The sequence below is a fragment of the Gallus gallus genome, chromosome 1 (genome assembly GCF_016699485.2).
Source record: "Gallus gallus isolate bGalGal1 chromosome 1, bGalGal1.mat.broiler.GRCg7b, whole genome shotgun sequence".
Classification (NCBI taxonomy): Eukaryota; Metazoa; Chordata; class Aves; order Galliformes; family Phasianidae; genus Gallus; species Gallus gallus.
Window position 1 is genome coordinate 165,819,137 of NC_052532.1, and position 23,931 is coordinate 165,843,067.

General features: G+C 38.4%; 1 protein-coding gene across 7 annotated transcripts in view; it reads left to right on the top strand.

The window, feature by feature from the left end:
* The window catches only part of NAA16 (N(alpha)-acetyltransferase 16, NatA auxiliary subunit), a 64,408-nt gene extending 44,252 nt beyond the window's left edge, over positions 1 to 20,156 (top strand). For 3 of the 7 annotated variants that reach the window (XM_046899326.1, XM_004938662.5, XM_015276739.4), the window contains 11 exons: positions 8,195 to 8,267; positions 8,511 to 8,680; positions 8,905 to 9,057; positions 11,275 to 11,403; positions 11,948 to 12,161; positions 14,112 to 14,305; positions 14,994 to 15,102; positions 15,657 to 15,770; positions 17,131 to 17,274; positions 18,034 to 18,131; positions 18,391 to 20,156. In XM_046899326.1, the coding sequence (XP_046755282.1) occupies positions 8,195 to 8,267; positions 8,511 to 8,680; positions 8,905 to 9,057; positions 11,275 to 11,403; positions 11,948 to 12,161; positions 14,112 to 14,305; positions 14,994 to 15,102; positions 15,657 to 15,770; positions 17,131 to 17,274; positions 18,034 to 18,131; positions 18,391 to 18,591 (1,599 nt within the window). In that variant the 3' untranslated portion in view covers positions 18,592 to 20,156. Of the gene's footprint in view, positions 1 to 8,194; positions 8,268 to 8,510; positions 8,681 to 8,904; positions 9,058 to 11,274; positions 11,412 to 11,947; positions 12,162 to 14,111; positions 14,306 to 14,993; positions 15,103 to 15,656; positions 15,771 to 17,130; positions 17,275 to 18,033; positions 18,132 to 18,390 lie in introns of those variants that run through there. The other 4 variants (XM_417028.8, XM_040657402.2, XR_005843703.2 and 1 more) reach the window with 3 other exon arrangements.
* The last annotated feature ends 3,775 nt before the right edge of the window (positions 20,157 to 23,931 follow it).

Here is a 23,931-nt window from a genome sequence, read left to right on the forward strand (position 1 = left end):
CAAAAGACTCAGCTGTTACAGGATTTTCCCAGCAATATGGAATTTATGAGTTCATTTGCAAGTCTGGCCCAGTCCTGCATTTTTCCATCCCAAATGGTACCTTAACAGCTGCACTGTTATTCAGATGCTGTAACAGTTTAAGGAAGGGATTCAAAGAGTGTTGCTTTAAAACAAATCCTTACATTTATTTTTAATTTTTGTTTTCTTAGATTTGAGGCACTTGAAATTCATGGCTCAGCCTTGTATTCATAGTCATCTTCAAGTTCTTGTTTAATGTGAGACTGACTTTATACTAGTTATTGTTCCCTCAGGTCCAAAGGAGCTTGTCAGTTGTGTCATATGTAACAAGGTATGGAGCAGAAACTTTTCAAGAGAGTCAAAAGAAATTGGTTGCAAGTAGTGTAGTCAATGTGTAGCTGCCTTGGATATAACTGGAGATGCTCATTTATCTGCATACCCTATACTTTTCCTTTTTGCCCTGGTAAACATAGAGTGTCGTTATCTTATTGCTTTTATAGAAAGCATTAAAATCAAGCAGTGTGACTGAAATCATTTTTTGGTTCTTCTGTGAACTTACAAATGCTATCATCTTGGATATTCCTTTAGATGAACTTAAAGTAGTAAGCCACGGGAAACGGAATTTCTTATTCAAGTAGCTGCCTATGTACACCTTCCTGTATGGATACGCCGTAAGAGCCTGAACTCAGACCTTTTGTACAGTGCCAGCGTATCAGCTGGCTCATGTTTAGCGTGCTCTGTTCTTTGCTGCCTTGATGAAAAGCACATCTCAGTTCATGCCAACCACTTCCTTGGCTATAGATGAAGATGCTTCTTGTCTCTGTTAGCTTTAGCAAAACCTTTTTTTTTGTCTGGTGTTTACCTGCTTCTTTTTGTTGTTATTCTATTTTGGTAACTGAATGTCTGAGCTCTTTTTTTGTTGTTGTTTTCTGAGTTGGTTGGTAGCTTCTTTATTTGAAACTTCTTTCATCTCTTTGTATCTCCAGTAAGGCATATTCAGAATCCTCTGGACTAAATACTATTACTCATGTGATGCGTCTGTGCGAGGTATAATAGATCTGCTGCTTTGAAATATTTCCATTCTTAAATATTTTGGAGGCCCGAATGTTCAGGTCTATGAATACATATCTATAGAGGTGAGACTCTGGGTTGAAATTTTACATTTTGGGTACAGAGTAGCTGGCTTCAAACTCAGTCAAACTCAGGATCCCCTTGTCAGTTGTCTTTAACCTACAGGAAGGGATGCAGGTTCCTTCCAAGCGTATGTCTCTTCTGTCCATCACAAATAATCGAGTGACAGTTTTCACTGAGGCTGTGAATGGGCTTCTGTGAGCAAATGGAGTTTAGAAATTTTTGAGAAATCTCACTTTAGAAGATGTTCTTCATCGTACCAGAGCTTTTTTTTTTAGTGCAAGTTATATCTAAATAAAGCTGTTTAGAAGGGTACATAGCGTCAAAATAAAAGCTAGAAACCACACTTCACTGTATTCCCTTTCATTATTTTGTGGTTTAACTTCTCAGTTTTCAGCTCCATAGCTCTGGCTGGTTTTTGTATACATGTGTAAATAATCACCATCATCTCAAAGATGGACTGATAAAGGAGACAACTCAAGAGAGAGGTGGTTTAGCTCAGCTTTTACTTGTACACCACAGACCAGCCACAAGGCCTGGTCAAAAAGCAGGCATCCAAAGCCTTTGCCAGCAGCTGCTTTCTGTTTTTGCCTGAACTTCATAGGTACTATTTTTGAAATATTTTTCAGGGTACACTGATACTGTTTCTGCATGCTGTAAACGCTTCATCTCATTGTAAAAAGACTTGGAGGTTTCACATAGACATCAGTATTCTTAGCAAGTCTGTTGGTGGATACCTATTCTGCTATGTTGGAAAAGTAGTGTCAAACCCAGCTATGCTCTGACATATTTTTACTCAAAACCTGAGCACTTTTTTCAAGTGCTACCACTTGCAGTGCTGGTAATGGGAAATACCTTGAAAATTCAACTTCACTTGGAGGTGAAAACAAGGAGGTTACTTCATTCAGCTTTGGGGCATACTTCTGCTGTTAAGATGAAGCTTCCACATCTTAGAGTTGGCCTTTCAGACAAGCAATCCTATTATTTAAAAGAAGTTTTCTTTTTAGATTGCAAGGTCCTGTGGCTGTTCAGGATCTGTTTCTATTGCTGGCAAAGAAAAAAAAAAGCAACAAAGGTTTGTTTGTTTGTTTTAGGAAATAGAAACTGCTATGGAGACCTCTGTATTTAAGAGGAAAGGTTGATCACTTCCTAGTTTACAGGACAGATTACGAGAATTCCAAGTTTACAGATAACATGGTCTCTGGATATGACACAGACGCTTCTTTCTTTCTTATGTGCTTCTTTTCACATTAAAAGAAAATGCAATGTACAGAAATATGGCTCTTGTAAGTTGGTTATGCAGTCCTCCCACTGCGGATCTTCAGAACGTGCTGAGAAAAAGAACCTTTCTGGTGACGAAAACCACTCATGCTGACATCTTAAGTCATAAGGAGTTGTCACAGTTTGACATATGAGCCAAATTGTGAGGCTCCATCTTGGGAAACATCCTAGTTCATTTCGAGCAAAGAAGACTGTCTTCATCCTATGATGATGAACAATTCCACAACTGGTTTTTCTATCCATTTCCACCTGCCTTTTTCTCTCTTACGCAGGTCCTTCTGCAGCAGAAATATTTTTGCTGAAGCAAATATTTATCAATGTTGGGGAAGGTTATTCTTTGAAAATTACTCCTTCATTCTGAGGGAGAAAGAGAAGCTTGGCAGCAACCTATCTTCTTCCTCATGAGAGGTTACAGTTGACTTAAATTGTCTGTATACCAGTGTTCAGAAATGGTCTGTGTAACAACTGCCTCTGATGTGAAAGGGGTTTCCACTTGGAAATACAATCCTTGTGCCAGAACACAGTGTTTGACCTTTCAGGCTGCTAACTCTTGAAAAATGCTTTGTAAGCATTTCAATAAGACTATTCTGATTCCTGGATATTACTACTGCTCCCACCTAAGGTTTTATGCAATTCATCTGAGTTGAGTGTCTTGAAAGCATTGGCGCATGTGTGTGTTTTTGTAGATAGGCAATGAGAAGCGCCCACACTTCTGGCTGTTCTTCCATTTGAAGTACTGCTACAAGATGATATTTGAATAGAGAATCCAGTCTTTTTCTTGCAACGTAATTTAAGCTTCTTGAAGCAGGTGAGTCCGAGAGTAGGAGAGATTCTTGTGAAGCTTTTTTAAGCAAATCTTTCTGCTGTAACTGCTAAGGTGGAAAAATAGAGCAATTTCTTAAGCCGTGCTGGATCAGTGACTGGAAGCTGAAGAGTTGTTGGCTAGTTTTTCCTCCTTTAGCCCTTGATGGCAATTTTTGAATGGACTAGCCAGAGCCTTCCCATACGTAAACGTTTCTGGCCCTGTCGTGGGGTCTCAAACTTATAGCATCCATCAGATTCTGTTTGAAAAGCAATGTGCATTTGAAACACTGAAATTTCAGATGCTTGTACCTTTGACACTGAGGCAAGATTGGGCTTGTCTGTGGGAAAGCAGCATCTTCTTAAAGCTGCTACTTGTTATTTTAGAATTGATTGCAGTGGAGTGTGCAGCTGCTTGAAGAAGAAAAAGTTAACCTCATTAAAATCACTGGATAATTCAAGCTGAGATCTAAGCACGCAGAAGGCATTTCCCAGTTCTCTGCCTTGTAGTACCCGAGAGAGTGCTTGAGGAAGCTCCTACATAAGCATACTAAGTAACAGCTAAATAACATTTATCAAATAAAACATTTGCAGAAGCAAAAAAGATGTATAATTCTAGAAATACAAAAGAAGAAAATTTCTTGAACAGTAAAATTAAACATGTTCCAAGGAATTCAAATGACAGGGACTCGAGCCAGTGCTCAATGTTAAACGTCTGGGTTGCTTCTGAAACTGCCTAAAGCAGCTTTTAGTCTGTGCACTGGAAGTGCTGATAATTTGGTTCTGATTTACAGTGGCAGTAACTGAAACTGTGTTATTCATACTGATAATTATATTCAGCTCTTTTTCTTACAGTTACTTCATTGAAGAAGGAAATAGCGTTAATCTTTTGGAGGTTGTCATTGAAACAGAAGCCTATTAGAATGTTTTACCTGGCTGCTGCAATAAGATATGCAATTAATTTAGTAATCTGACTTTCTTAGTAATGAACTGTAGAGTTTGATGCTTTTATTTGAAAAACTAATGTTTTGTATTAGTAATTTGAGTATTTGCTATGTGTACTGGGCTGTTTTGTCATCTTCCATTGCATTGCTTCACCTCACCTTTGTTCTGTACATTTGCCTCTTAAAAATCTTTCCTTAGCACGTTCCTCTTTACTTCTATTTGTCATTTCATTCAACGTAATGTGAAGAAAAAATAATAAGAAAATAGAATTCAAGCTACTGTATCTGTAACATTCCATTTTCCATCCCCATATCATTGTTCCTGTGTGTGATAGTCCTCTTTTGCCGTGCCTAAAGGAAAACTACATAGTGTATCACACAGGTTTCCACTTAATGGCCGGCCAAAGGTACCACCAGGATAGTTGCAAGTGACAGTAAAAGAATTCTAGCCATCAGCCATTTATTTGGAAAACAATTCCCTTAGGGCTTGTAGTCAGTTACAAAAGAGGGCACAAAATACTTCTCAGTATAGTTCAGTAAGTAGGAAGTTAGTGCTTACAGGAAGGGAACTCAGAATTGGTGTTAGAGTGAATCGTGTGCTTGTTGCTCACATTTTAACATTTAACTTAAAATGTTGATAAGTAGGTATTTATAGCAGTCTCACTGTTTTCCTTAAATACTTATTTGAAGAGACTGACTCCAGTTTTGCTAGTAAAACAATGCAGATTTAATACGGACGTAAGCTGCAGAAAGGGAAACAAGCATTTTTCCTGTTTTGGGGTTCATGCTTCTCAGTTCACTGTTCCTCTGTAATGATACTAAACAGCAACCCATGGAAAGGTGTGAAGTTTGAATTTTGATTGCAGAGGCTTCTTGGTAGGTAACTACGCATTTGCACCAGTGCTATGTAGGTGTAGTCTCTCCAGTGTTTGGGCCCAGCTGTTATAACTAAATCCATTCTTGTCATAGTAAAGCAGGAGATTTGTTGATGACTTAAGATACTTTTTGTAATAACTTATACTTTCTCAGATGCATGGCGAGGATAAATGTGATTTTTTTTTTTTTCTGGGAAAGTGCTATTTGAAATTAACCAGGATGAGTGCTATGCTATTTCCAGATATTTCAGTTTGACTTCTGTTCTTCAGAAATTCTAACAACGTGATCTTTATGAAGACTGATGCGTTGCTTCAAAATAATGGAATACTTTAAGATGGAAGTGGTGATTCCAGCATACAGACTAGCTGTATGAAACAGCCCATGGACCAGAAAGCAACTTTGTAAGCTGCTGGGAAGAGACTGAGGCAAAACAGCATCAACATAAAAGGTTAAAAAAAAAAAAAAAGGCAGGTTTTGTGAGTCATAAGAAACATGATATTTTCATCAAGAATATCTACAATACTTTAGTCACCTGTTTTGCAGTTTCGTAGTTGTTGCTTTTACTGAATCCTTGTGGTGTTTTCCAAGTGCGTTGCTCAAACTAGCTTTCCTCATAAAAACTCCAGCACTGGAGTGCAGAAGCAAAAACCACAAGAGATTTCTGAATTTGGAAGAACTTGGCATTTGTTAAGACGTGGTGTCACTTGGTATTGTCAGTCACCTCAAGATGAGGGGGTTTCCTTTCACTTTTGCTATACACTGACTTGTGATGCTTCTGCCAGTACCAGAGGTACTGCCATTCCTTTGCCCACTGCTGGCAATGGGGTATTTCTACAATGGGGAAAAGCAGGGAGTAAAATCACTTGTAAGCCTGTAAACAGCCACAGGCAGTCTCTACTATAGGTCAGGGCTACGTGTGTGCCTTGGAGGTCATGGAAATATTCTTTTTGGTGGTGGCATCATCTCTATCGTTGCACACTCAGTCTGCTTGCAGTAGAAGAGCTGATACTTAAAACTTGGCAATCTGGCTTCTAAAGATGAAGGGGTCTTTTTCTCCCTTCACACAGCTTACTTGAGATCTAGCGAAACTGAGAGATACTTAAGTTCATTAACAGTTTAATGAAGATAAGTGTGGGAATACTCTGAAATCGTGGTGAGAAGCAGCAAGGAAATAACACTCTGTTGTGTCGGTACTAGAACCCTGCTGCAGTAGCTGCTTGCTTCAGCATGTAAGTTCATTTTAGGGAAGACAATCAAAAGATTTCTCTCTCAAAGATATTCTGAGAGTGCTGGAGGTTTCTTTTAGCAAACAAATGTCTGAGGCCAGGGAACAGCTTAATGCAGTTGTTTGCCTCTGTCCATGTACTTATGATTTTTTTTTACTGCTTCTTTAGAATCTGGTAATTATTTGAAGTCTCATAAAGTACAACAAAACATTAGTAGACTTCTGTTACTAGGAACTCTCATGAGATTTGCCCAGAGCTTTCTAGAATGTGTATATCTGTTTATACATTTTATTACGTTTTTTGAGACATTTACACTGGCTGCATGTGACTTGAGCCTGTCACCTCTGCTCTTTCAAACACCATTTCTTGCCTACTGTGCTGCTTTGATCTTCTGGAAACTTTGGTCTTATTTATATATCAGGTTTATTTCCCTCCCCTTCCTGCTCTTCCCCAAGTGCATCTTGAAACGGTGCTTTGACAAATCCTACTTCTGCAATTTTACTCTCTCCACAGTGCTTACTGCTTTACTCTTGTAACTACATATTTTTAATGTAGTATTGTCTTATTTTTTTTTACCTCTTGAAGATTTAGGTTATTACAGCCTATAAGTTTGACTTGGTTGGTTAATGTAGCTATTATCCTGCTTTGCTTACAGTCAGATCTCATTTTTCAAGTCCCTTACGCATTTTGGATATATATGTATGGGTCACAATTCTTTCTTTGTTAGTACTGTTCTTGTTTCGTTAAGAAACAGTATCTATTCAGCAAGTATCTACTTGCTGAATATGGCAGACACATCTCAGGTGTTGCAACAGAACAGTCTGAAGGGTTAATAAAAATGCTTAAAAATCCTAAGTGACACTTGTCACTAAGCCATGGATCTGCTTCTGGAATCGTTCTTTGTCATGAAAAGCATAGATACTAATACTTGTAAATTTCAAACTTCAGTAGTGTGAGTCTTAAAACTAAGAGTGAACTTTGAGCCTTCAGCTTTGGAATGAGTAATGATACTATTGACAAGCCGTGATGTCAGAAACTGTTTGCCTTAATGTATAGAGGGTATGTAAAAGGGATCCACTCAATATTCTAGGCAGCAATGCCGCCTTAATAATAAAATAATAATAAATCTTTAGTAGTACTTATCATTTGTTAGAGAACTAAAACAGCTGGCCTGTATCTTAATTATTATGGGAAATGTATGCCCAGCCTTTTCCAAAGTACCATGTTTCAGTTGGCTCACTTCGGACATTTGAGGCCTTATACCTTAATAAATAAAACTTTAAAAATGTGACTTGTGAAGGATACTGATCAAATTCTCTTTTCACTGTAAGTATGCTGTCAAGGATTACACCTGCTTTCTGCAATATCACCAGTTAAAACGTGATCAAAGATACTTTCTGAAAGTGAAATTAAGTTATGTGATGATACCTACAGTATTTTTTTTTAATTGAGTAATTACTTTAGATTCATAGAATCATAGAATGGCCTGGGTTGAAAAGGACCACAACGATCATCCAGTTTCAACCCCCTTGCTATGTGCAGGCTCGCCAACCACCAGACCAGGCTGCCCAGAGCCACATCCAGCCTGGCCTTGAATGCCTCCAGGGATGGGGCATCCACAGCCTCCTTGGGCAACCTGTTCCAGTGTGTCACCACCCTCTGAGTGGAAAAACTCCTTCCTAATATCCAACCTAAACCTCCTCTGTCTCAGTTTAAGACCATTCCCCCTTGTCCTATCACTATGCACCTTTGTGAACAACCATTCCTCCTCTTGTTTATATGCTTCCTTCAAATACTGGAAGGCCACAGTGAGGTCTCCAAATAGCTTCTCAAATTTTGCCCAAGTATTTTTTCAGTCTATTAATGTAAATATACACAACATTAAAGCTAAAGTTAAGTTGGTATTTTTACATGCAGGTCTCTACAATTCAAGAACTTGTTACTGGTTATGAAGCCTCTTTGAGAACATGTGACCTTTTTGGTCCATGTGGTAAGTTTCTATGCATTGATTCTTGTCTTAATTATGATGTAGTTTCTGTTTATGGCAGTTAGGAAGAATTGTTGAAGTGCTGAAACTTTTTTGCAAGAAAAGGATTTAGTAAATGAATGTTTAGTAAATGAAAGCACTGTAGGAAATACTTGATGAATGTGCTGCACTTTGTTTTTTGTGTTTATTTTTCAAGCGCAGTGTTCAGTCTCGCTGGTTAATGTAACTTTTTCCATTTTGTTCCAGAAAATGGAGAAAGAGAGCCCCCAACGACGCTGCTCTGGGTTCGGTATTTCCTGGCACAGCACTTTGACAAGCTTGGCCAGTGTTCTTTGGCCTTGGATTACATTAATGCTGCAATTGCAAGCACTCCAACATTAATAGAACTATTCTACTTAAAAGCAAAAATTTACAAGGTAAAAAGTGAATTTGGATGTGTGGAGTATATAGTTTTTAAAAAAGAAACAACAAAAAAGCCCCATTATACTGGTGTGAATGTGTGGATAGCACTGTAAGTATTGACTTCCGTGCAGGTTTCTTATGCACTGTTCTGTACTATAGATTTCAAGAGCTGGTCAATATAAAGTTTGTCTTGAAATGTAGCTATTTAATTTCTCCATAAGTACTTTCTTCCCAACAGCATGTAGGTAACCTGAAGGAAGCTGCCAAATGGATGGATGAAGCACAGTCTTTGGATACTGCTGACAGGTTTATCAATTCTAAATGTGCTAAATACATGCTGCGAGCAAATATGGTGAAGGATGCAGAAGAGATGTGTTCTAAATTCACTAGGGTAAGTTTACTGCTGTAATGAAGGGAGGTTTTGTTTGCCTCTGGCAATTCTTGTTTAACTTTGCTAATGTAAGTCTTAATTTTTGACTAAAATCAGGAAATTCTTCTTTTCAGGTGTCCATTTTTAAGATAATGCGTGTCATAACTTGCACTTAGTGATAAATAACTGTGAAGAGCCAGTAAATTTTGAAAAAATGGTTATTCAGAGGTACTTGTCCAGAAGTACTTCTGTAGTGACGTACTTCTGAAGTACCTCTCTGAAAATGCCTCCAATGAATACCTTGTTTGCAAAATCTGCCATTTGCCAGTAATATAATTTGAGCTAACTGCACAGGAGTATGCAAGCTACTACGTTCATTAGGACTTCATTATATTACATAGATGTAATTTGGACTTGAACATTTCATTCATTAAAACTAGTGCTACAGACTAAAATTTTATAAAGCAGTTCCATTTATAAAAAGCAGGGCAAACAGTTTAAATGTGGTAATACTTTTTGTATTTATATAAAATCTAGGTTCATCAAGTCTGGGTTTCCATATTATTTGTGTAACTGACTATGAAAGACTGCTACTTGGTGGGGTTTCCTAAAACACATGTAATTTAGGCTCTTTAATTCTTCTTAAGTGTGGAAAAACTTGAAAGTGAATCCAGGATTCTTCGGTATTTCTGGGAGCCATCTGAAACTTGACTGCTAAAGCTCTATAGAACTGAGTATGCTCTCAGCAAGTTTGACAACACTAGGCTGAGTGATGCACTTGATAGAACAGAAGGAAGGGATGGGATCCAAGCTTGAAAAGTGGGCCTAATGAACCTAAGATGAACCTAGTGAGGTTCAACAAGGCCAAGTGCAAGGTGTTGCATATGAGTCACAGTAATCCCAGATATGTGTACAGACTGAGAGAACTCCCTCCCCACAGGAGTGCTCTCAAGGACTTGGGAGTTCTGGTGGATGAAAAACTTGATGTGAGCAAACATTGTGCTCTTACAGCCCAAAAAGCCAACTGTGTCCTGGGCTCCATCAAAAGAGGGGTGGCCAGCAGGATGATGGAGATGATCGTCTCCCTCCACTCTGCCCCTGTGAAGACCCACCTGGAGCACTGCATCCAGGTCTGGGGTCCCCAGCACACGAAAGACATGGAGATGTTGGAGCAGGTCCAGAGGAGGGTCACAAAGGTGATTGAGAGGATTGGAGCATGTCTCCTATGAAGACAGGCTCAGGGAGCTGGACTTGTTTAGCACGGAGAAGGATAGGCTCAGGGAAGATCTCATTGCAGCCTCCTAGAATTTAAAGGGAGCTTATGAACAGGGAGGAGACTGACTTCTTACATGGTCTGATACCAGTAGGACAGTGGGGAATAGTTCTAAAATTTAAAAAAGGGAGATTTAGATTAAGTATTGTATTATATTTCACTGAGAGGGTGATGAGGAACTGGAACAAGTTGCCTAGAGAAGTTGTGGATGCCCCATCCTTGGATGCATTCAAAACTAGGTTGGATGAGGCCCTGGGTAGCTTGATCTAGTGGGTGGCAATCCTGTCCAGAGCAAGAGGATTAGAACTACATCGTAAAGGACCCTTCCAACCCAAGCTAGTCTGGTATTCTATGAAGCCACTGTGTATGCTTGTGTGAAGGCAAGGGCAAGAGTGCGTAGATACCAGTAGTAAGGTAGGATAAATCTGTTCCTAAATATTTAAATACTATGAGTTGAATGGGATTTTCTTTGTATTGTCATAAAATGTTCTGATTTCAGTGACTGGTGTTCTTGATATTGGGATTGTGCTTCCAGTTTGTTCTTGGTCTTGAGTATTGAATTTATAAAGAGTACTTCCCATGAAAGAGTATGAAGTATGAATCCAAATTGCTTTTGTCAGGCTAGCAAACAAGTTCTAAAACACTAAAATTATGTATACTATGTGATAAAGCAGTAACTATATAGGTAGATTTTTGTAGGACCGTGTATATAAGCATGAGTTAATTTTAATGATATGTTGAGACACTAATCTGCTTCAGACAATTATTTTTAAAGTCATTTGAATTTATCTCTCTGTAACTTGAGAAGCGTTAAGGCATCACTAGTAGAGCTCTCAGCTATGGAGATGTTATATCCATTGTACATGGTATCGCAAGTGGTTTCCTACTGACAAGCTGTAACAAGTCATATTTGAAAAAAGATGGTAAACTATAATGGCAAAAAGTGATTATAACACTTATTTCAGGAAGGGACTTCTGCTATGGAAAACCTAAATGAGATGCAGTGTATGTGGTTCCAGACTGAATGTGCTGCAGCTTATCAAAGGCTAGGGAAATATGGTGAAGCCTTGAAAAAATGTCACGAAGTAGAAAGGGTAAGTAGGTAAAAACACTTTATTTTTTTCCTGTTAATAAAAATATTTGCAGCTGTAATCAGCACGCTTTTCTTTGCATAGAAGCTTTCTAAAAGAATTTCTAAAACAGGTTAATTCTTGGTGATGTATTGTAATAGCTAAGGATGATATCTGTTATCCATTACGCGCAAAACTATTGTGAAATAGTGAAAAGGATTCAATATAAAATGTTATGTCTCTTACCTACTACTTCTACACTAACTTCATGCTGTCTTTTCACTAATTGTTTTTTAATAAGAGCAATCGTATTTCAATTGGCTTTTAAAGAGTGCCTAAGCCTTTGAACATAATCATTATAGTTTTTGCAAACAAAATGAGATTTTTCTGGGTTTATTCTTCCTACTGACAGACTCTCTTGGATGGTCAGTATTGTAAGAATAGTTCTATGCTTGTTAAATAATGCCTGTAGTATCAGTTATAATTTTATCTCCATTTATTTAAAAAACAATAGAGTAAGCCAGGGAAATGCCTTAGACTTGGTTTCCTTTTTTTCCCCTCCTTGAAGCATTTTTTTGAGATAACGGATGATCAATTTGACTTCCACACATACTGCATGAGAAAGATGACTCTTCGTGCCTATGTAGACCTTTTGAGATTAGAAGATGTGCTCAGGAAACATGCCTTCTACTTCAAAGCTGCTCGATCAGCAATTGAAATCTACTTGAAGCTTCATGATAATCCTCTTACCAATGAAAGCAAAGAACAAGAAGTGAATTCAGGTATCTAGACTGTAATGGAGGCTCATATGTGTATGAAAAGTAAAAGCTTTTTAAGCTATGTAAGTTATGTGCTATAGAATCAGTGAGTTGTAACGTAAATGCCTTGTTCCATTTCTGTTGCTTATTATTTGATCAGTAACTGGAAACAAATCATAGATAACATAGTACAGCTGTTTTTTCCCCTTTATTCTCCCAACATCATTGTAAAACCAATGTGTGAATGAACCTAGCTGCAGCTGGAGTATTTGAGTGAGGAGTAGTATTTCAGAACCTTAAGAGGAAAAATCAAATTGAATTCAGCCATTTATCCACTTAAACAGTCAAGATAACATTAAGATAAATGTCATTAACAGGTGAATTATGAGACATAATGGATAGATTTGGTGGGAAAGCAGTCTGACTTGCTGAAATAATTATATTTTAACATGCATTTAATCTGTATAGATTTTGTAGTATCACATTATAATAATACTAGTTTGCATTGTGGAACATTTATGATTTTTCATATAACTTTGGGGCCAAAAATACATGGACAAGTTTGTATTAGCACAAGTAATACACTTGTGAATTCATTTGAAACTAGTGTCTAAAGAGAAAGCAGATTATCTTTGGACATCAGCTGTGCATGGCATGGATGTCAGAGTATTCGATGACAAGTGATTTATGAGGATTTTTTTATCTTAAGAAAATGGTTGCTTGTTCTTTTGTTGAATCATAGTGACTGTCAACTCTGCAGTAGTAGTTGACAAAAGGGATTAAATTAATGCTTAGCTTTTTGCAAAGGGAAGGATGTTTGACATGGACATTAAAAAAAAACAAGTTGAACTATACCCAAAATGCCACTTTCTGTTGATAATACAACGTTACCTTTTATTGAGGTGAGTGAGTTCTTTCCCTCTTTATTTTATATGTATGAAGCACATGTAAAAAATCACATTTCACAGCACAGTTCAACTTGCATCATTTTTCTCTCTGACTTTCATTTTGACTCAGTATATACTGTAGCAGTATATAATAAAAATTAAAGTGAGGAAGACTGTTAAGTCATGTAGTTCATATGCATGCTGAATTGAAATCTAGTAGGCTTATCCACAGGGAAGGAATGAATGGGTAAAAACGTCTTTCTCCTTTTTCTACCATCTCAATGGGGGTTGGCCCCAGGATGGGCCCAGTAGATGTTGTGATGCATGCAAAAAAAAAAGCATGTCTCTCAGCAGCTTGCTCTTCTGTTCCTTGCCACATTAATTGTGCAAACCCTGTTATCTGTGCAATATGACAGAAGACCAAATGGAAATTAGTGTAATTCCAGCTAAAGTGGGAATGGGGAAGAGTGAAGGCTTCTCACTTCTGTATGAGCCTGTAAGAAGTCATGCTTTTTGTGTATTGTTCATTTATAAATCTGAACCCATCAAATAGCATGAAGTCTCCTATAATGGCACTATTTAACACATACCAGAAATGTTACCTCTCTGCACCTCAAACTATACCAATTGTTGCTTGCATCCATTTAGCTATAATGGTGACATGTAGAAAATGAAGGCTATTATCAGGGCTGTATATGGATCAGACACGTTAATGAAAGGTAACAGGCTTGTTTTAAGTTGAAATGTAAATCAGTCAGCTGAGCCACAATCAACACATGAGCTCAGTATTACCTTTCAAAGTCATTATTCATTTTCTATGACAAAATCTGTCACATGGATTTAACAGCTTTCTGTAGTTAATCTTTCAAGTAGCTGAGGCTTTTTTTTAAACAATTTTCATAGAATAAATAAACAAGATCAAGTGCTGTGTTGTCCAACTTTACCTCTGGGTTACAATGTGGTGATGTGATACTCTGGCAAGGAAAAGTGTATTGAAATGGATGGAAGAGCAGAATGGCGTTCCTGAGTGATGTTGGAGACGCACATCTTAATGAAATAATTACTATGTTTGTTACTTAATCTATAGAAAATCTCTCAGCCAAAGAACTGAAGAAGATGCTTAGCAAGCAAAGAAGAGCACAGAAGAAAGCAAAACTTGAAGAGGAACGAAAGCATGCAGAAAGAGAGAGACAGCAAAAGAATCAAAAGAAAAAGCGAGATGAAGAGGAAGAGGAAACTAGTGGACCTAGGGAAGAACTAGTTCCTGAAAAACTGGAAAGGGTTAGCATGGTGTCTGTTACCTTTGTGTCATTATCTTAACAAACCTGTAATACTGATTGATTGTCAGGTTTTTCTAAAGTAGTCCATCAATTTATGTAAAATCATTTCTGCGTGCAAAGATACCTTTTATTTATCGTCTACTTATACTGAAGAAAGGTAATTTCTTTCTCTGATGAATTGAAATTCTATGTTTACATTATTGCTTTAAATCTTGGTTCTTCCAATAGTGAGCCATCTTCCAATAAGATTCTGAACAAAAAGATGATTCTTGCCCAAAGTACTGTTAGTTTTCATACAGTGAAAAGAGGAAAAAGTTAACAGAAATGGTTGCAGTCCACAAAGTATGAAGGGCATTGCAAGTATTTCCTCAAGCACAAAGAATTTTCCTTTATCAAAGTAACTTCAGAAGTTTAAACTTTTTGTCTGAGGTGGTCATATTTTCTTTCTAACTGCTAACTCAGACCAATTACACTACATGAGTAGTGCCAGAGTTAGCACTGCTGTTGCCTTTGTCAATATGAAATCGTGAGTACACACTATGAAGTCTTAGCTTTCTGAATTTTGTTTGAATAGTGCTTGAACACTTCGCCTTTGGCCTCTGGTTGTTTAAATGCTCCGAATAACAAACTGTTATTAGTGGATTGTGTCAGACATTTATTTGTATTCTTTACTGTGTGTTTATTAACAGGCAGAAAATCCATTAGAAGAAGCCATTAAATTCCTTATTCCACTTAAGAATCTCATTGGAGATAACATAGACACACATTTATTAGCATTTGAAATATACTTTAGAAAAGGTAAAGTATTGCTTGCTTTTATTTTTGCCATACAAATTTTTAATTCTTCACTGTGATTTGTGTTATCTGACTGTTAAAGAATCATACAATCCTTAGAGTTGGGAGGGACCTCTGAGGTCCATTTAGTGCAACTACCCTGTTGACTGTTGTCTAAAATGTCCTGAAACAGATAATCCCTTGACTGACTGAAGCAGGGACCTACATGATATCCAGAAATCATGGGGCGTATACAATACAAAATCCTAAGAGGAAAATAAGTTTTAGTATACACTGATGAATACTGTAGAGAGATATATCCTTAGTGTGATCTTTAGGGGAACACAAAACCAAACAGTAACATTATCTATGTAGTTTTGTCAGTTTGATCTATAGGAATTTCTGTATTCTAAAGAAGTCTAAGTGCAAAAAGTAAATCATCTTGATTTCTCTTTAGGCCTTGCTATTTCTAATGTTTGTACTAGATTTACTAAATAAAACGGTAGCTAATACAAAGAGCTAGAAGAAGTGGCATATTCTTAATCTCAATATGCTTTTGTTTTTTTTCCTTCCCACAGGAAAGTTTCTGTTAATGTTACAGTCTGTCAAAAGAGCTTTTGCTATCAACAGTAATAACCCGTGGCTACATGAATGCTTGATTAAATTCTCTAAAGCTGGTATGTGTATAGGAAGTACGTACATATGTATGTATAAGGACATAGGAGGTAACGTGAATGAATACATAAATACATGTTCTTATCATGTGTAAATATACTCTTGAAACACAAACTGAAGTCAAGACAGAAATGAATGGCTTGTTTTTTCTAGGCAACACCTACGAAAGCACAGGTTGTGCTACGCAGGGTACAATATACATGAATTTTACATACTTCTTCCTGCATTAATCCACCAGGTGGACCCAGTAAGTCACTGGCTAGATTTCAGAGAGAAGTAGGTGTTCCAGAGTCCCTTGAAATTCCTAGAAGTTTTAAGAAAGCAAGTGTCAAATATGGAAGAGAGATTCTGACTTGAAGCCAAGTGTGTGCTGTGAGCTTCTTGTGTTAGGTAGCAGAATATGTACAGAGCTTGAATGAATGATTCATACATCAGTATATCTATAATGCATTTATAGAGCTAAAATGAGATTGTATAAATGCATGTTCTTCATTTTAAGTGCAGCTACATTGATTTTTAGAAGCCTATTAATTAATGATGTAAAAAAAGGTTACAAAGGACAGAAACTGAAGAAGCACCATAAAGTTCATAAATTTCTTAAATCATAGAATGACCTGGGTTGAAAAGGACCACAATGATCATCCAGTTTCAACCCTCCTGCTATGCGTAGGGTTGCCAACCACCAGACCAGGCTGCCCAGAGCCACATCCAGCCTGGCCTTGAATGCCTCCAGGGATGGGGCATCCACAACCTCCTTGGGCAACCTGTTCCAGTGCGTCACCACCCTCTGGGTGAAAAACTTCCTCCTAATATCCAACCTAAACCTCCCCTGTCTCAGTTTAAGACCATTCCCCCTTGTCCTATCACTATCCACCTTCGTAAACAGCCGTTCCCCCTCCTGTTTATATGCTCCCTTCAAGTAGTGGAAGGCCACATAGACATCTTCCCAGAAGAAGCACTAACAAACCAGTTGTTTCCTTTTGTAGTATATATCAGCTTATCAGACTAAATGTGAAGTCTTAAATTTTTTTAGGATGATAAACTATACGTAAGGAGGAACTGGTTGAATATTTCTTGCTGACTTCATTTGCAGTTAGGTGATTTAAAATCACTCTGACTAGGAGCATATGTTTTCATCAGATTGTGTATGTGTTTGCAACAAACATTTTTTAAAATGTAATCAATCTGTCATTTGTTTTCTGAATACTGAAGTTTGTGCTGACTTGTAATACTGTTGAACTGAAAGTTGTTTCTGGGCACAGATTTGTGAGCTTAAAAAAGATGTTTTGCGGTGATATTTGTTGTTTCACATTGTTTTCTACAGCTGTCTGAAAGTATTTTTTTTCTCTCTCTCCCTCTTACCCTCCCCCTTTCCAGTATCTGACCACAGTAACCTCCCAGAAATTGTGAGCAAAGTCCTAACTCAAGAAATGCAGAAAATCTTTGTCAATAAAAATTTGGAAAGTTTTAATGAGGAGTTTCTCAAACACAACGCTACCTCCATTCAGCACCAACTTTCAGGTTTGTTTAACTTTGCAATGCTTTTGAAAATGAGTTGATTTCAGTGATGCAAATCAGCAATTGATTTCTTCATTATACCTAAATTGGGAAGAGCCAGAAGCTTGCCTGTTTACTTATGTTCTCTGCCTGCTTTTACCACTTAAAGCAAACAAAACAGAACAAAAAACCCATGCAACTTGCTCACTTTGTGCATTAGATGCATAAAGAACCTGCTGCTGACCTCTCTGAAGTGTAATAGAATCATAAAATCACAAAGGTTGGAAAAGACCCACAGGATCACCCAGTCCAACCATAGCAGAACACCTGTAGTGGTTTTGGTAGCTTAAGTATGGAAGCACTGTCATCTCTTCTGTTTCAGCTTTTAATGTTGAAATAATTAGATCATTAGGTAGTATAAAGCAAAACAAAAGTGTTTAGCAAATGTAATTATAAAAATCCTACGTGTTAAAAGCAGTGCTTTTCCCTGTTTTCTATTCAACTGGAATGTCTGAGATATTCAGGGCTTGGGAAGTCAAGTACAGGTATCTCAGCAGATGTTTGCTCCTGATTATTTCAGCGGTGGTGTTCTACTCTTTTCATCTTGTTAGGCATCTCTTACTGGATGTTTTCCACGTTCTGCTTTCGCTTCCCATGTTATTATGGGAATACGTTTACTCTGTCCTAGTAACTGTACAGGATTCAGTGTCTGTATATGCAGTATTGCATTTGATCATTTGATAATGCTATTATCTCAATGGTGTGCTTTTTTTTTGTGATAAGGTGCAAAAATGATGTATTTTCTGGACAAATCGAGGCAAGAAAAAGCAATTGCTGTGGCTACTAGATTGGATAAAAACATGAGAGACAAAAATGTGAAGGTAAAAAAATACGGTCTTGAGAGACAAGTGTATGGGACCTTAAATAATGCATACTTAACTGTATGATAATATACGTGCTTTATACATCATGATAAATTGATATTCAGAGAAGAATGAGGTTTTTGAGCTTTGAAAGAAGTAATTATATCTGAATACCAACACAGTACCTGTGTTTGTTTAGATTAGTGAAATTTAATGGCACGTCTTTATTATTATGACTGTAAATCACATTTATTGACTCATCCTTTTCTTTCTGTAGACATTAACCAAGGTTTTCGAGGCACTGCTTGACGGCAGTTTTGGAAGTTGCCACACTCAATGTGAAGAATATCAAGCAGCGTGTCATAAACTGTTTCCTTTTACATCTGCCTTTATGCCTGCCACAAATGAGGATGAGAGCGGCATTGCAGCTGTGAATCATACAGCCATTAACCACGACTTACTGTCTAATGAAATATGAAGTAGCATATGCAAGCCCGTGTGTGTGTGTGCCTACATACCTACACACACATACAAAACTCTGACTGTCATTACACGCTGGCTGGATACGGATCAGGGTTACTTTTCCAGGTTGCATTTTAATATCTTTAACAGGTCTAAAATGAAATATTTGGATAGCTAAATGAAACGGAGTATACTATTAGTTATTTTTTTTTCCCTCCCAACAAAAACTGCCAATATTTATGTAAACATGATCTTTAATCAGCATTTTTCATGTTTATACTTGTACAGTTTTCAGTCTTTTAATAATCCATCGGCCCTCCCTCACAAGAAGAAAAATGATGGATGTTAGACTGCTTTCACAAGTGTCATTGCATATACATATAAATGTGATCATATCTTGTTAATAAATGATCTTTTGAGCATCTTTAGCAGATTAAGGCGGAAGTGCTGCTTGAATTACCCTCTTCATCTTCTACTGTTCTTCTTGGGATTTTTTTTTTAAGTATATTTTTTAATCTTTGCTCAGTTTGGTTTCTTTTGAAGCACAGTGAATGTTGGCGGTTTGCATGTTTTTGTAAGGTGTGTGTCTTATGGAACCGGTGTTGATGGATATGAAGATTAGGTTTGTGTAAAAACTAAGGGGTTTTGAAAACTGCATTCTATCTACCTTGTGTTCCATAACTATTATTTCTTTAAGTTTATGATCAGTTTAACATTTTCTGTTTGAGTATTCTCAAGCAACTCCCTGAAAATGCAATGTATTTGATACCGTTGTCTGTTTTGGGGGGTTTTTTGTTGTTGTTCCATCTTACCCTTCTTTCTCTGACTTCTGATTTCTCCCCGTCTGTTCACTTACTGACACTTAAGTTAGAGAAGCTGCTCCAATATTGGGTAAATGCATAAGGTACAGTAATGGGGGATACAGTTCCTCTCTACATCCTAAAAGTTCACTGCTAAGTTTACTGTATTATCTCCATTAAAAGTCTTAGTTGTGAATTTACGGTCAATATGCCAGTACTTCTCATGCCTAAATACTATTGCTTTAGGTGCTGCGAAGCAAGTAGTATGTGAGGAGTGTTTTATATTTAAAAACTGTTCAGTGGAGCACAAAGAGGATGACTACAAATCACAACGAACCTTTTTCCTACTCTGTATTCTGGTGCATTAACTATTAAATATACGACATGAAAATGGAAGTTTGAATCTAATATACCTATTTAAAGCATAATGCTGGACAAAATGGCTACGTATGACAGCTTTACATTCTATAAGAACTGCTATCAGAATATAACTATACTGTGGCTTGTACAGAAAATCCATTTTCTGGAAACTGTAATGGAATCATTCAGTCAGTTTGGTTTTTATTTCACTGCAGTGTAAATAATTTCAGTAATATTAACTAGCCCCTCTAAGGCAAATATGAATTCATGAAGAGGGGATTTTATTAAGACAAATAAACTGTTCTAATTAAAATTCTCCTTTGTGTGTCATCTATTTAGATTCAAAATTGTTGAATGGAAAACTCACTGTAAAATATTGCCAACATATGTTATGCTGTAATAAATTATTTTGTACACACTTGCCTTTGCTTTGGAATTCTTGTGTATTTATGGACATCAAACTTCAGCCCATTACACACTTGTTAGTTTGTTTTCAGTTCAGCTGTGTATTCACTGGTTTAAACTAAACTCTCTAAGTAGTTGAAAATTAATGACTATATTTATCATACTGATAAGTAATTTGTAGGTAGTAATACGTTACCCTTAGAAGTGTGGCAGGACATTTTTATGTACTATATTCACCATGCCGTTTGCTGTTGAACAGCTTGCTCAAAAATGTCTCAGGCAGGGAATGGTAACTGACCACTATGGAGTTGTTTTGGCTTGGTTGACCCCTGGAAGTACTTATCAGCCTGCATACAGTGGAGGTGTTGGTACAGTCTTTTCTGTCTTAGAGTGATGACGTGGTGCTAGAAATGTAATTCAGATCTTCGGAAGAAGGCTGCAGCAGTATGGATGGAAAGGTAAGGCTGCTATTCCAGTCCTATGGCATCTGTTAAGCTTGCATTTTTTCAGATCAAACTCAAACAAAAGTACTTGGCCTCTTTTCAGCAGTTTATTGCTCAAGAACATGGATGGTTTTGGACTTCTAGAATTGGAGGACCTCTCTTGAGAATTCTGAAAATGTGGTTTGATTCTTCTGTCACCCAATGTGTGGTTATTTTTCCCGTGGAAGTGCTGGAGGCACAATGTGCTGAGTCTTTGGGGCTGTCTTAACAGGTATAAATCGTTGTGAAGGAAGTGTAAGGTAGTATGACACAAGTAGCCAAAGTAAGGAAGAACAACAAATGACAAGCAAATGCATTTTTCTTTAAAATACTATGAAATGATTTGGTGTCTTCAGTAGATCTGAATTTAGAAAAGGCATCAAGCTGAACAGGCATGATAAGTCTTCCGAGAGGAAACATGCCATAAATATGTAAGTGCTAACAGTGTATGCACGTCATAATCAGTATTTTGCACTTCAGCTTACTGAACTCTTGTAGTAAATGTGATATGCCAGGAGGTAGCTAATCTTTTCTTATCCGTCCCCAGGTGTTGAAATAATTGCTTGGATCCGGGTTGTCCACAGATTCTTGATGCATCCGGTCAGGTTGTGGAGGTAACCTGCAAGTTGAACAGCCTCAGATCTCCTTCACCCCAGTGGTCTCTCCCTATGGGGATGGGCATGATGAGATAAGTGCTGTAGCAGCCTGTCTTAATTGCGGGTTTCAATGCGAAGCGGTCAGCTTGTGGTATTTCCACTAGAGGGAAGTCTTGCATCTAGAATGATTTTATAGTAGTGAAAGCCTGCAGCCATCTGCTTGTTTTCAGGTGTTTTCTGATATTGTAGGACAAACACATGGAAATGTTTAACGTCTTTATTTCCTTCAGGCAGCAGAGAGAGGTCTTTAGCTTAAATGACTGAATCAGACTTGCATTCACGTAGCCCAGGCACCCATAGGCCTTGACTTGGAGTCCTGAAGCTGGGAGCCTGGCCAAACATACCAACTGATGGAGAACAGAGGGCACTGTAGAGGATATCTGAGCCCCCATCCAGTCAGAGTCACCTTCCTGGGAGACCCCGCTTCATATGCAGAAAGCTTCAGGCAGCCTTAACCCCTGGGCCTTGGAAGCAGAACAGCCTCGAAGATTGGCATTCGCTCAATTGTGGACTAAATACATGGCCTGTTCACTGCTCGCACATATTTCAAGTCTAGACAAAGCTTTTGAGAGCACGCTGCTGGGGTTTAGGAGGAGGTTCAGGTTTTGAGAGGTTCACGGAGGTATTTCAGGTATGCAGTAAGGGAAGAGAAGGAAACGTGTGGTGTTTCCAGGATGGTTTGCCTATGATAAATGGTCCAAACTAAAGCAACCAGGAGGTGATGCTCAGTGCAGGAGCTGCCCGTCTGTTCTCTGCACAGAGTGCCCAGCATGAGGCAGACCTGGTTCATGGCTTTGCCTTAAAACCTTTTATATGACCAGCAAACTACCTGCACGAGACCTGGCTCTGTGAATTGCAGTGCAGAAGATATCAGAGGAGTCTGTTGTCACTGGAGATGTCTAAACAAGTTTCACCTAATCCACACGTGACTGAGCACATATGAAATACAGAGAGTGCCTCATCGTAGAGTCCTAGGATGGCTTGGGTTGGAAGAGAACTCAAAGATCATCCAGTTAGTTAGCTTGGGCACAGGGCTGCAGAGCATCTGCACTGGCTTAGACTGTAGGCAGCCTACTTCTAACCCTTATTATTGTGATGCCAAGATGTGTAAGGCTGAAATGCCATTCGCTTGTGATGTGCAGGCTCCTCTGTAACATACTGTGCTGAAAGATGCACGACCACACCATACCTTCAGCCTCTCTGAGGATTTCTTCATTTCTAAAAGTGGAGCAGGTTGTCTTCTCTCTGCAGCACTCCTCCTCCAGCCTCTCCCCCTGCTATAGGCCTTGGCACTTGCTGTTCACTTCTGTGAGTGGGATCAAATCAACAGCTTGTCAGGGACCTAACCCAGCAAACATGGGTTGGTTGTCTATCAGTAACTGGCAGATAGACAGTGCAGGCAGTGATGAGTGTATAGCAGAGCCCTGGCTACGCCTGTGCATGGTTCTTCCTAGTAGACTTCCCATCTCTGAGGGGTGGAAGGTACCGGGGAAATGGCAGCAACAAATAACTGATTGAAGGAAAGCTACCTCTTTGTGCATCTATTTTCAGCCAACCTCTCCTCAGCGCTGTCCACCTTGAGAGCAACCCTGGTCTTCCTTAGGACTGAGGGCCGTGGTGGGTGGCAGCTGTGCCAGCCTGACTGGGTACATGACCCACCGCTGCATAGGTTGGCTGAGGAGATGTGGCTTTTTTCTCCTTCTCTTTCCATCTGTTGTCTCATCCTTCGTGCTGAGGGTTTATAATGCTGCTCTTCGTAACAAGAAATTTACCTTCCCATCAAGTGCTAGGCCAAATACAACCCTATCTAAGTGGCGGTAGGTGCTCTAGGTTGGTATGTGGGCTCTGGAGTTTGCTTTAAGGAATGCTTATGGCTTCAAGTAATCCTGGATAAAATACATTTTTCAGTACCATAGCAAGATAGATCTGGATGCACAGAGCTGAATTTTTGGGTCTCTACAGTGGCAAAGCCAGGCTGGATGTGGCTCTGGGCAGCCTGGTCTGGTGGTTGGCAACCCTGCCCATGGCAGAGGGGTTGAAACTCGATGATCTTCGAGGTTCTTTTCAACCCAGGCCATTCTGTGATTTTCCAGTGGTATTTTATTTCTATTATCTCTTAATGCTCTTTTTTTTTTTTTTTAGTGAATACTCTGACCAGTTTGATATGCAAATCCCCTGCTGTAGAAATAAAACTAATAAATGGGTACTGGGCAGTATGCAATTTTGAAATCCTGTTATTGATGGAATAATAGTGGAAAATAGAAAACGAGCATATGGAAGAAGTTGTCACGGATCATCCCTCTGGCTGGGAGAATTAGAGCACGGTTTGCTTAACTTTCATTTGTGAGGAAGACAGGATGCTGCCATAGCTTGTCACAAAAATTATTCAAGGCTGAGAAAAAGGGAAAGAACCCAAGGCCTTTAAGAATTATTCTTAAACTGAAAAGCGATCGTCTCAGAGGAAAGAGCTGGATGTGGTGTACGTGGTCTCTGCCTGTAACACTGATCCTTTTCTTCCCAACTACACAACCCCCTGCGCGCTCCTAACAAGAGAGGCTCCAACCTACTAAAGCATGGTTATTTCCCAACCATAAATATGCAAATCCCCCTCCCTTAAAGAAGGGTGATTTACTGGCTAACCGAAGCACCAGGC